Genomic DNA, 13,075 nt, shown 5'->3' on the forward strand with positions numbered 1-13,075 from the left:
ATTAAGAAAAGATGCAATAACCATTTTCATCCATTCCTGCATCTTTTCTTTCATATTGTTTGTTTTCTTTCTGCACATGTCTTTGTGTTTGTTTTCTTAATTTCTTGATGCGTTTTTGCATCTTATCATTGTAATCTTTTTATTTCAATAAAGGCCGACTTCATTCATCTAAGAAAAAACCATTGTATATATTATGCACTTAAAATTTAATGTGAGAATAGCAATAGGCTCAACCATTATATTATTATCCTTTAAATTTAGTCTGACAAACATTTTGTAACATTTCAAACGTTCTATTTACAAGGAATAGATAGTCTCGATCAAATTCTCGAAATCAAATATGAGAAACATGTCAAACATCAATTGTTTTATACTGAAATATCATATAAAAAATTTGATGGTCAAACTGATGCAAAATTTGAACACTGTATCACAATACATTTAGACTTTGCGGTAAAAAAAAAATTCTTTTATTATTTTGATACTAAATAGGTAAAATAGGATCAAGACCTTTTTTGAGTTTTGACAAAGCCCCTCGATCAAGTTAAGCGCCAAGAGTCCCATATCTCTATTTCTACATTTGCTCCTATAAATTTCACTAAACCAAATCCCAACGAGGTATTGTAAGAGGGGACTCATTTTAATTCTACGCTAAAGAGAGACTGCAATTGGACTCCTTACAATATGAGGTCCATCAGTCCATGTGTACCACCCAAATGCATACTCATCTTTCAACTGATTCTCGTTAAGCATCTCTGTCCTTGCTTTGACAGTAATGGTGAAGCTCTTCCTCTGGCCAACGTGATCAAAGAACAATATACTCGGAGAGGCCTTAACCGAGATTCCAAGAGGCGGTTTGGAGGTAAAGAAGTAAACGCTTTTGGGGTCACCAACATTTGTGACTGTCCTCTTAATCGTGATGGTGCCATTCAGTTTGGGGATTGCAATGGAAGGATAGTTCAGGTTGATTGCTGTTGGTGGTGATCTTGGACACTTGAAATTTGGATCGAAATTCTTGACTCCGGTACTGCAGAAGTAGAGAAGATAGTCTTTGTATGAAGCATCGTACACAAGGCCAGGGTCTGCTGCCTTGGTGGGTCGGAAGTGGCCAGCACCATATGCAAAGGGAGTTGCAGCATTGCCCGATTCATCGTTCAATAGCTTATCTAGGTTGTTTCTTATCCCCGCTGCAAGGAAAACAAAAATTAGGATGTATGATAAGTGAAACATATATTCTCTAGCTTGCAAAAAATGGACACATGATTAGATGGAATCTTGTTTGAATCTGCGGAACAAGTATGAAAATTTGACAACACGACATGCTAGACATCTCGTACGAGATAGAAGATTGGTAATGTAATGTATTGGAATAAGCTTATACAGGATACAGAGTCCGTCATTGTATTTGACACTACTTGAAACTGGTTTTGTAACAATACAAAATGCAACCCTTTGAATATTATTTACCTGTGGTCATTAGAGCAGATTTGATGGCAGCACTGCTCCAAGTAGGGTGGATGGCTTTAAGAAGTGCTGCCGCCGCAGCAATGTGAGGGCAAGACATTGAAGTTCCAGACTCAATGTTATACTGAGCTACTCGGTGATCCATTGACAACTTGGTAGGGGGATCAGCCTCAGTCCATGCTGCCAATATATTCAGTCCAGGAGCTGTGATATCAGGCTGCAAAGAGATGAACAAAAGAGGCAAAGTTTCAATGCCATTTTACCATTTAGTACATACCTAGATCTTCATACAAGTAAAACTCGTTGAATAAAATGAGTGAAAGCATGTACCTTGAGAATGTTAGGATCAATGGTACTTGGGCCTCTACTAGTGAAAGCAGTCATGTATGGAGCTGGCTTTGTATTCAACACTGTCCTTGCTGGTATAATAGTTGCCTTTGGATTTTTGGTAGAGTTGACGTATTCCATGATTCTATTGGCATTACTGTATGTCATTGCAGTGGCAGGAAGAACATGAGCGTCACACGAGATTTCAACGCCATTTGCTTTGCTGTTTCCTAAGATAAAACCAACACCACCCGCCCTTTTCACTTCCATGCCTTTTGAAACTCTCATCCCAGCACCTCTCCAGCAGAACACTATCTTTCCCTTAACTTTGTCAGGTGAAAGAGAGCCTGCGAGGCATTGTCTGCATGCGACATTGAGTTTACAAGTCATTAGTTATGGATAAAACCAGTGATTAAGTACCGGTGATCTTTCGAGACTATATCCCAAAGTGAATATATCTTACCCTGTCAGATTTTGGGCTACACCAGGGTTAACAACATCCCCTGCATATACTAAAGGGTACATCTTATTCTCTTCCAGCTTGCTTGGGGTCACTGTTTCTCCCTGAAAATGATTCAATCAAACAAATTAACTAACAAGTTTACAACTACCCTTTTTGTTTTGTCACCCAATTATGCTTTCACCTATTGATTTGTTTTTATCACAGTGAATCCGAATAATTGTTAAGATCATTAAAATGAAATCTTAGTTATCATCCATCGTCACATAATCATACAGTTTGTAACATTGACAAAATGGCTAGAAAGTAAAAATCACCAATGTAGAAATTATTCCCACCACCACAGGGAGCTAAAAAAAAAAAAACTATTCAAGAACTTTAGCCTAGCGCAAAATTATAGTACTTCAAAGTAATGTACCTCAATGCTCAAGCCATTTCCAAGCACAACGGGTGACATAAAAGTTCGGTCCAAGCTGCTGGCACCAACCGTGATGATCCATGGAGCTGGGTTTGATAATGTAGATGGGGCAGGGCCTGAGTTGCCAGCACTACATGCCACCACAATGTTCTTCTTGGCGGCATGCAATGCTCCTAGAGCAATACCGTCCTCGGTGAAATTCATAGGTCGAGTTGTGCCAATTGATATGCTCAGCACATCCACACCGTCCGCTATGGCATCATCTATGGCTGCAAACATGTCCTCCTCAAAGCATGTGTTCCCTTCAGCCTTGGATGCGCCCGGTATAGCCCAGCACACTTTGTACACAGCAACGCGTGCCAATGGGGCACCCCCGGAGGCAGAGCCACGAGCGAACCCGCCAATGGCTGAGGCATTGGGAACGACTCGGCCTGCCACAGTGGAGGTCGTGTGGGTTCCATGGCCATCCATGTCACGTGGCGATCGAGAATCCTCAGAGGCATTAAGAGGACCGTAGTTTTGCTCAAACCCTTTGAGGTAGTACCGAGCTCCTATCAGCTTCCTACAAATTCAAAGAAACCATCATCAAGGCAAAAAACAATATAGCAAAATTCCCTCAAATGGCACCTTCATTACATGGAAAGACATACACAAAATGTCATTCCCGTGAACAAATCATTACAAAAATGTCTATTTAGGAGCAGTAAATTTTAGATGATTTTCCAGAAATTCAAGTCAATTGACTGAGTTGGTCCATGCACATCATTATTGAGTGCACCGCTACAAGCCAGTGTCCAAGTTCCAACTAACCAACATGATATTTTATGATTTACTCAATGACATGGATAATTCTTATATCAGGTCCTAAGTAATAAGTTGTAGTCTTGTAGATTAGGAACTCATTTTCCCTTTGTTATGAATTTATCCTTGGGTAATAATGAATTTGTTCTTAGGAACCACCTAATGATATCGTTCTTAGGTGCTGATGAGTTTTTTCTGAAGTACTAATGGAGGTACTAAATAGTTCGCACTACAAGATAGCAGTAATAATTGAGTTTGCCTAACGTATCATGTAGCAGTCAGGTTGCCATTGGTTTTTCCCTCAGGCAGGTAAGTAACTAGGTAATATTGACGTCATTAACCAAAAAAAAAAGAAAAAGGTAATATTGACGTTGCAACTAAGTTCTAATAAACGAGTTTACCCTAGGGCACCAGTTGGGCATTAACACTAATGGGTTTCACTTTAATTAGGTACTAATTAGTCAGTGTTACGCCAATTATTGTAGGCCACATATGAAGCTCAATACACAAATGAGCCGCCCAATTGGGGCTCTCTGAAAAAGAGAAATAATTGAGAAGTATGCATCAGAGATACGTCTAAAGATTCCACTTTGGGGTCCGTGGATAGAATAATAGGAAGAAGAAGATTAAGAAAGTTGCATTATTTCTGGGGCACAGAGGGCACCAGAAAAGACCATAGAAATTCACAAGATGAGAAATCAGAAGAAGCCAAGAAACGAATGGATGGATCATCTTACTGGGTTTGCTTGTTTGATTGAAATAGACAAGCTTCAGCTTGGGATATCATCGATGCAGGGTCACCAATACTTTCCGTTTCAGTCGACTCAATAATCACAAACAACCATAACAGCCATCCATAAGAGAACAAATTGTGTAGGGCAATTATGCAAGTCAGTTTTGTACGATAATTTCATTTTTCCTGGTTCAGTCAATTTTGTACAATATGAACAAGGATGCTAATCAATCAAACCCTACTTTTCTTATCTATATAAATTATTTATCTAATGAATGTTGATAGTTGATACATAAACTTCTATAGGTCTTCCCGAATTCATTTACGTTCCCAAGACTGACAGTTCTACTTTCGATAAGCTGTATACCCCAATCTCACATGCAATGAGACCTAGATTTAGAAAATGTTAAGAGCATTTTCTATCGTAGGTCATTTTCCTATTTTTAGCCTGTCTCTCTCTCCCCCCATAAGCCATTACACGGACTTGAAAATTTTGGCCTGCTTACATTTTGAAGGCTAAATTTGGCTTCCCATTTCATAGGCCAAATGATGGGTCCCATCTGTTTTTTATATTTTGTTTCTTTATATATTATCTTTTATACATTTATAAAATAATAATTTTCTTATATAAATGTGTTATTTATAGTGTTTCTGAATATAAAAATTACACTATTGTTAAAATCTTGTTGAGATTTTCAATATGAACCTAATATTTGATATGTTCAGAATTTTTTTGCTTAAAAGTATCATGTAGATAAATACTCATTTTAAATATTTATATCTAACGGTGTTGATGTATTTACGTAATCTAATCTAATGGTTATCATTGAAGGCAATCTTATTCACATTATAGTCATTGGAGATGATGATATTTCATTTTTGGCTTATAGAATTTGACTTACGATGGAAGCACTGCTTTTGGTTAATAGGCTAAATAGGCATCTTGGAGAGAATATTCTTTTTTTAGTAGGCTAAATCTGTTTGACCTTTGGCCTATGATTAGGGCTGTCACTCGGTCGGTTCGAATCGGTTATAGGTATTACCAACTTCAAAACCAAAGCTTTCGGTTTCAAAACTGAGCTACCAATTACCAACCAAAATTTTCGATTTTTAATTATATCTACCAAATTTGGTATTTCAGTTTTCGGTATTACCAACTTTAGAACAACTAATTCTTTATAATATAAATTAGAATGAACAAAACTAGGTTTTTGAATTTTATAGTCATAAATGTTGTATTCATCTACTAATTATAGCTTTCTTTTGTGTATATGACATCAAGTTTTAGCAATTTTCACTAAAACTAGGTTATTTAACCATCTTTGACTAGGTTACTTAAAATACATGTACTATTAATGTAGTATATGTAGTAATATTCATACTATTATAAAAGTTTTTACGTTTATTTCTTAATATACATGTATGTGTATTGAAAACTGTAGTATATAAATCTAATATTTAAATAATCGGTAGATTCGGTATTTATCAAAACCAAACCAACTTTTTCTGTAATTTTTTATTTCGGTTTTATCGGTCTCGGTTACCAAAAAGTCGGTTTACCAAACCTAAAAAATCGGTTGGTATTCGGTCGGTTTGGTAATTACCAAACCAAGTGGCAGCCCTACCTATGATGTAAGATGCCCTAAAAGGAGAAGTACGTCGAGATTGAGGTAATTTTTTGCAAAGTAGATTATGATATATTTAGGTAGACCCGGGTGTCTGGTAACTAGATAACAAAGAAGAAAGCAACTTATTATCATTATGAACTAATAAGCAGTTTTGAAGAGACTTCCCATGGTACTAGGGTTTAGATCAAGACCCTAAATAATTTAGAATATGAGTCTTATCGCTCAATCTTACTTTTAATTGTTGAAATTTTCAAAATATGCCGTACTTTGAAATATTAATTTTTTTTACTTCTCAATTTTGTCAAGGTCGTGAGAATTTGAAGCAGCAGCTGCTTATTATCTATAAATCTAGGGCACTTCTAGAAAGCAGTTTTGGTCATCATACACTACAATTGGGGCATTAAGAGGAAGTTATACACTTATATGAGATGCAATAATGCTATGTTGGAGAGGTAATTATACTATTGGTGTTTTGATCTTGACATTACCATTGGTTTCTGCTGTCTTTGTTGTTAGCCTATCTCATGTGACCTGTCCTCTAGTTGTGCGGTCTAGTTAGCCCTATCCAAGGCAAACATTGTTTAACACTAGAAACCCTAAAGTCAGAAACTGGCAGGAGATCTAGTATTTGCCCAAGAGAAGATCTAGCAAAATAGAAGAGATACCATGGTCCTCAGCAATAAAGTTATAATATACAGTTGAACTTAATATGAAACTGCATAATCTTCCAGTACTGTGTTAGAGAACCATACTTGAATCACTTCACATGTTTTCCTAAGCACAACTACCCAAACAGCAAAATGGCTACACATTTATATAACTAACAAAGTGAGGAAGGAGATCAAGAATTGAAAAGATGAGTGAGATTTTTTCTGTGAAGAGTTAAGGTTACCTATTGCACTGGGACGAATTAAAGCCAACTCCAGATTGGCAGATTCCCTTCCATGATTTTGGAATGGGCCCCATTCCTACATCACTGAAGCTCTTTGATTCTGGCCATACACCTGAAATCATATGTATAACACCAGCCACATATCAGATCACATGCATGCAATGATACTCACCTTTTTTTTCAGCAACACAAACATATGTACAAAGTTACACGAGTGTGTGTTACGTTGTTATATCGTTAATATAAAATAATTTTTCATTCTAGTATGTTATGTTTGAATTTTAATTATAATGGTCAAATTTCGTCAAATCACATTTTTTACGTTAAGAAACAAAAGCTATAACACATATATCTCAATTGAAATTCGACCAAAACACAAAAAGCAAATCATCCACACTGTTAGTTAGACAACAAGATGCCTAACTAATAAGAAAACATCATCTATACATAAAATACAAAAATGATTGGAATGGCATCCCATGTGAAACAGTACTAATTTGGAGTGAAGTGATCGATGAGATGAAAGTATATGCTTTTGATTAGTCTTTTGATTATTACCACTATCAAGGACTCCAACAATGATGTTCTTGCCAGACCTTGCTTTGGATAAGAAGTCTCCTCCCATCTGGTTGTTTGTCCAGTAATTCCCCTCTTCCTCTTCTTCAGATATCCCCACAAACTCCCATGACCTTGTTGTGTGCATAGTGTACTTTCTTGGGTGGCTCGGCCACACTGATACAACTTCTTCCAGTTCTGTTTACAAAAAACCACCATTCTGTAACTCTTAGAAAAACAGAGAGAAGGAGAAGGAGAAGGAGAAGAAGAAGATGAAGCCATTGATTACGTTACCAGATAACTTGGAAGCTTCATCCTCAGTGAGAACTGCTGCAAAGCCATTGATGCTGTGCTTGTAACTGTAAAGCAGTGAAGCTCTGGCATCTTCCTCAGTTTCTTTCACAGAAAGCAAATAGGAGTGGTGGCTGTTCTCTATTTCATGCAATGCTTTCTCTCCACCGTGCTCTCCAAAATACACTATGTACACCTATGTATGATAACCATACACACACCCAGATAATTAGAGTTTATAGAAAACGAACCAAACACAAATTTCCATAGCCAGAAGATAAGTATATATTAACCTTTTGCTTTGAGCATGAGGCCAAGAGAGGAAGGAGAAGAAGAGATATGATGATGAAGAAAACTGGCTTCATTGGTGTGTTTCGATATAGGATTATAGTACTACTGCATAAATTCGATCTTAAATGGGGGTGTTTATATAAGTTTAGAGAATAATCTAAACCAAATTCCTATCTCTGAATATCAGATTCAGAACGGTCCCTCAAGATTCTTAGAATAGGGACCTTGATATGGTATGAGTATGACTGGTAATTGATATATATGAGAATATATACATACATGGTATGTATATTTATAGATACGTTTCTTTCTTACTTTCATATTCAATGAGAGTTTACCATATAGTGGACTCTAGAGGTTGACCAATAAGATTAAAAATAAAAGAAAAAGGAATTATGGTTTGTCTAGATTTCTTCTTCTTTATAAAATTCAGTTAGTATGTACTAGCCTCTTAACATGCGCTCATATTCTCAAAAAAAAAAAAAACATGCGCTCACGTGTGTCAATTAACTTCTTTTTTTATTTTGTGTGTGTGTGTGTTTTAGATTATTAAAACAATTTTTTCTTTGTTTTCTTTTATATATTTGTTAAGGGAGCTTCTATTCATACCTCCAAAGTTGGCATTTGGACCTCCCAACTTAATAGACCTCCAACTTACTTTTATAGATAATCAATTTTCTATCTAGACCTCCCCTATTCTCAGTAGTCTTTCACAATCCTATTTGACCCTTCATATATACAATTAAGCTGCACAAAAAAAAAAAAAAATCTCTAGTTGGTAGTCAATACAATATTTTTCATTAAATCAATTGAATATAGAAGCACGTTGGTATACTGCTATCTGAGATGTTTAGATATGACTCCCAATTCTCAAAATTTTTAATTAAACTGAGTTTTTGGATACAAAGTTTTCATCACTTAATTATGATTTACGTACAGTCGGTACAGATGCCCGTATTGAAAGTGGTCATGGTGTTCCAAAGCCGGTCCAACATAATGCTCCTTAGCTTGGAGAGAGACACATATTTACTAATTGCTTCGAGTTGGAAAAAAAGTGCAAGCAGCAATATAATAGGCAATGCACAGCTCAGAATTTTGCGAATTGCCTCATCGAAACATATTGATTGTAAATTAGGTAAGAGATTTTTTTTTTTTTTTTTTTTTGTCTGTGAGCTGTGACCTATTGGTTATCTAGGATAACCGATATCGTGGATGTCACAGTTTCAGACCTCACTGACATCATGGGAGGGGAGGGGTGGGGTTAAAAAAAGTTTTATTTTTTTCCCCTCTTTTGTGTCCTTATTGGTAATTTGGCATGAGTTGACAAAGTCAACTATAATTTGGAGAAAGAGAGAGGTACAAATACCAATTTTGGAGGTAGGAATAGAAGCTCCCTTTTGTTAAACTGCAATTAAAAAGAAAAAAAAAATTGCAACCGCAAACTTGCAATTAAGAGAGAAGTTTGACGTTGGTTGGCCAGAGAGTTTTGACCTCCTTGGGCTATGTTGGGCCTTATAGTTTCAGTCGTAATTCAGATTATGGTTCTACGGAATTGGTAATTATCTTGAGTTGGACTGGAGAAATTAAAGCGGCTTATAGATGAGGAATTGACTTCTATTTGTTTACTGGGAATTAGCTTAATTTCTTTTCGTACCACAATTGTGTGATTGGCGGATGGAGAGCTAGAAGATGATTTTTTCTCAGAAGACACGTACAGAGTTGTTCTTTGTTAATGGATTCACTTTAAAAGCGGGTTCAAACTAACTTGTAATGAGTTTGCAGTATTTAGATAGGAGTTTTTTTTTTTTTTTTTTTCTGTCTTTAAGTATATGTAGACTCTGGCTTTTTGGCTGGTCATCTAATGCAATGAACCTTTATTTCAAAAAAAACAAAAACAAAATTAATAACTTCTCCCACCTCAGGTGCTTGTGGGTGCCAGACTTTTGTGCATTCAGTGACTGTAATGGAAGCTTTGGCCACTAGGACAGCGTGCCTATTGGTGGCGCCGTGGCGGAGGCCAGGATCTCCAGCTCTCTCAGGTTAGCTTGGAGTCGGACTGTTTGATGGTGGTGCAAGGAGTTCAGGGCCGTGGCTCTGCAGATGTTTTTGAACTAGGGAGGTTGATGGAAGATATCAGATTGCTGCTATATATCTATCTTCCCCTCTTCTTCGTTATCCTATATTGCCTGTAGGGGTGGGCGCGGTTCGGTGCGGATCGGTGTTAGGCCAAAACCGCAACCAAACCGCTTCATTCGGTTGTGCAATATTCAAAACCGCAACCGCATTTTCAAAAGCCACACCGCTTACTTCGGTTACACCGTTTTCCGGTGCGGTGCGGATCGGTTTCGGTTGTGTTCGGCTTTCGTTTAATATGTTCATTAAATGAGAGTCAAATAACCTATTCTCATTATAGAATTCTCTTGTTCTCTTTTCATCCAAGCCGGCAACATTATCATTAAGCTGTAGTGTGTTGATTGGATTAGTTGGGCCATGTCCTCTGTTGAGAGAGATGAGGGAGGCAGAGTCGAAATGAGGGGCTGAGTGGCTTGACTTAAGGTTTGCTTCTATGAGAGCAATCAGGTGTAACGAGAAGTATGTGCAACTTGATTTCCACCAATTAGAATTCAACAACTATCAAAATAATATTAATATAAATAAAAATATTAATTTAAATAAATATTAATTATTCGGATCGGTTCGGTTTTTTTCGGCCGGTTTACTCACTAAACCCGCTTCCAAACCGGAGAAATCCGGTCCGGTTCGGTCAAGTCATTTTTTCCCCCTTATTTCATCCGGTTCGGTCCCCAAGCCGGTTTTTCAGGCCGGTTCGGCCGGTTCTGGACCTCCGGTTCGGTTTATGCCCACCCCTATATATTGGTAGAGATGCCAATACTGCAGCTCACACCTTAGCTAAAGCTGCACTAGCTTCTAATTTTCATTTTGTTTGGAGGGTTCTATTCCTCCAGCTCTGAGTAACATTGTTACTCCCATATGTACTCACTAGTTCACACATTATCAATAAACTTTGGTCATCTTCCTCTCAAAAAAAAAAAAATTAAAAAAAAAATACACGCCCACCTTTGGTTTTATCTTTTTGATTTATGTATTTGTTAATTACCATCATGTCCTCTATCTACTAAATTGTTTATTTTTGGACTTTAATTAAAGAAGGACAATATAAAAACACAAGACCTAGCGCTCCGCTAGGGTTTACTCGGCGGTTTTCTACCCTCGACAAAATTCCCAAAAATTCCAAACAGTGATGGCCATGGTCATCACCAGCCTTGTGGCTAACTATCTCTTCCTGCTTGCTGTGTTCGATTTATCATATGGAGAGCCGCCTTGGCCTGGGGCTTTTCCTTCTTCCTCTGTCGATGTTTTGGATTGCTTCCCGGTGTTTCAACTGGAAGATGGTGCTGTGGTGGATGATTTGGTTTTTGGACTCTCTGATGAGCGTCCGCTATGGCTGGGTTCGACTTCAGGGCGTAGATTGATGGAAGATCCATTGGTGAGTTAGCTAGCAAGGGTTTCGCCGGAAATTTTCGCTAGCTCTCAATGGAGGCCAATCAAGGATCGTGGAGGTCGGGGGTTGTCTCCGCTGGAATATTTTCGGGCTGCTGACGTGGGTGAGACTGGTCGGGGAGATCTGATCTGATTTGCTTCTGATGGCAGCTGGGACGGCATCCCACGGGGACACGGTGGTGGCGGCTTCTCGGAGGCTGTACGAGCTCTCGATGGAGGAGGCACTACAGTAGCGGCGCAGGCTCACGGTGCTGATGACAGGAAATTATTTAGAGGTGGTGTTGGGGTGCCCATAGCAGTTTCCATGCATCGGGCTCTTTGGGCCTTAATCTGGGTAATGGGTTGTTGGACTGGAATTTGGGTTCCAGAATTGTTGGGCCTGAGATGGACTTTTGTGTCTAAGGATGCTGAGATGGTTGAGGTTCAGGAACTGGAGAAGGAAGCAGGAATGGAAAGGGAGTCTACCGCTCCTCTTCCGAAAAGTATTTAAATTTTTATAGGTCGCAATGATCATAATCTCTGAGGGTTTTTTATTCTTGCTTCGGAGGTTACTGATTTTTGTTTGGAATAATGGTGCGTAATTTGTCTAAAAGGTGGGTGTACTGGGGGTATATTGGGTTCTTGTTCTTGTTTTAGAATAGGAGTCTCAGGGTACTCTGATGAACGATTCTTTCTGTCGACCCCATAGGGATGTTTCGTTTTTGTACTGTTTGCTGAATCTATATAATGGGCTGACCTCTTTTGATCAAAAAAAAAAAAAGAAGACAATTGTTGTGATTGATTTTGAAAATTTAACCTTAAGCCTTACTAGTATTAATTAATACTGATTTGATTAGGGTAACAACAATTGATGCATGAGGTGGACTTTTGTAAACCTATAAATCTCTCTCATTCTTTTTTGTTTTTTGTCAGTTTGGACCATTGATTTTTCAATGGATTTACATCTTTCATTAATGAAACTTTTTTATGTCGTGAGTAATAGCTCTGGTTGTTCCTCGATTTATGCATGTCATCTTTAAGCAGGAGTTATGCTACTCTTCTCCTCAGTATCATTTCAATTTTATCAGATGTTGCCATAATGACTTCTATCATTTATTTCTTTACTATCCACAAATTATTTTGTAGAGTTTTCAATTATAAAAGCAATCCGGCAAGCAATTTGGAGTATTCTATAGCAAGTAGAGATTTAGAATGGTTAGGAAAATAATACAACTACTTTAGGCTTTAGGGGCAGATCCACTTGGGACTCTGTTATGGCAATTGTTTGTGGGCTTAAGAGGACCACCGATTTCAGTTTCAATTTCAGTTTCAATTTTTCAAAGGCATGCACAATAGGATTTGCTAGGATTTGGGTTCATGTCACAGCATTGCCTACTTCCAATGACCATTGACCCATGCTTGAATATATGTCATATTGTGAACTACAAACTAATTTTTCCATGCCTTACTAGTGGACTTTGCCCTATTCTATATATGCCTAAGCGTGCACCTTTCCTCCTCCTCATAGTCATACCATCCCTCTCTGGTTATATGCTTACGTATATATAACTTGCAAATTGTCAATCTAATACGAGTTTATAAATTGAAAACATGTACTTTTTTTAGTAAAAGTTAGGGTAAGTTATGAGTTCAATCTCATTGAATTGCAACACGATATTTGAATAATAACATTTTCTTAAACAGAATGGATTAT

The 13,075-nt window shown here is 37.6% G+C and overlaps 1 protein-coding gene and 1 non-coding gene across 2 annotated transcripts; both read right to left on the minus strand.

The window, feature by feature from the left end:
- Positions 1-418: 418 nt before the first annotated feature.
- Positions 419-8,122, minus strand: LOC133729365 (subtilisin-like protease SBT5.6). The gene is made up of 9 exons (XM_062156875.1): positions 7,863-8,122; positions 7,573-7,765; positions 7,282-7,476; positions 6,724-6,835; positions 2,670-3,231; positions 2,255-2,355; positions 1,795-2,152; positions 1,468-1,681; positions 419-1,187 (listed from the first exon to the last, which is right to left on the minus strand). Exons 1-9 carry the CDS (start codon positions 7,932-7,934, stop codon positions 652-654), a joined length of 2,343 nt encoding a protein of 780 aa, XP_062012859.1. The 5' UTR covers positions 7,935-8,122; the 3' UTR covers positions 419-651.
- Positions 8,123-12,359: 4,237 nt separating this feature from the next.
- On the minus strand, positions 12,360-12,465 carry LOC133734991 (U6 spliceosomal RNA). The gene has a single exon (XR_009858733.1). It is a non-coding gene; the product is annotated as a U6 spliceosomal RNA (small nuclear RNA).
- Positions 12,466-13,075: the final 610 nt, after the last annotated feature.

This window comes from Rosa rugosa, chromosome 2 (genome assembly GCF_958449725.1).
Source record: "Rosa rugosa chromosome 2, drRosRugo1.1, whole genome shotgun sequence".
Classification (NCBI taxonomy): Eukaryota; Viridiplantae; Streptophyta; class Magnoliopsida; order Rosales; family Rosaceae; genus Rosa; species Rosa rugosa.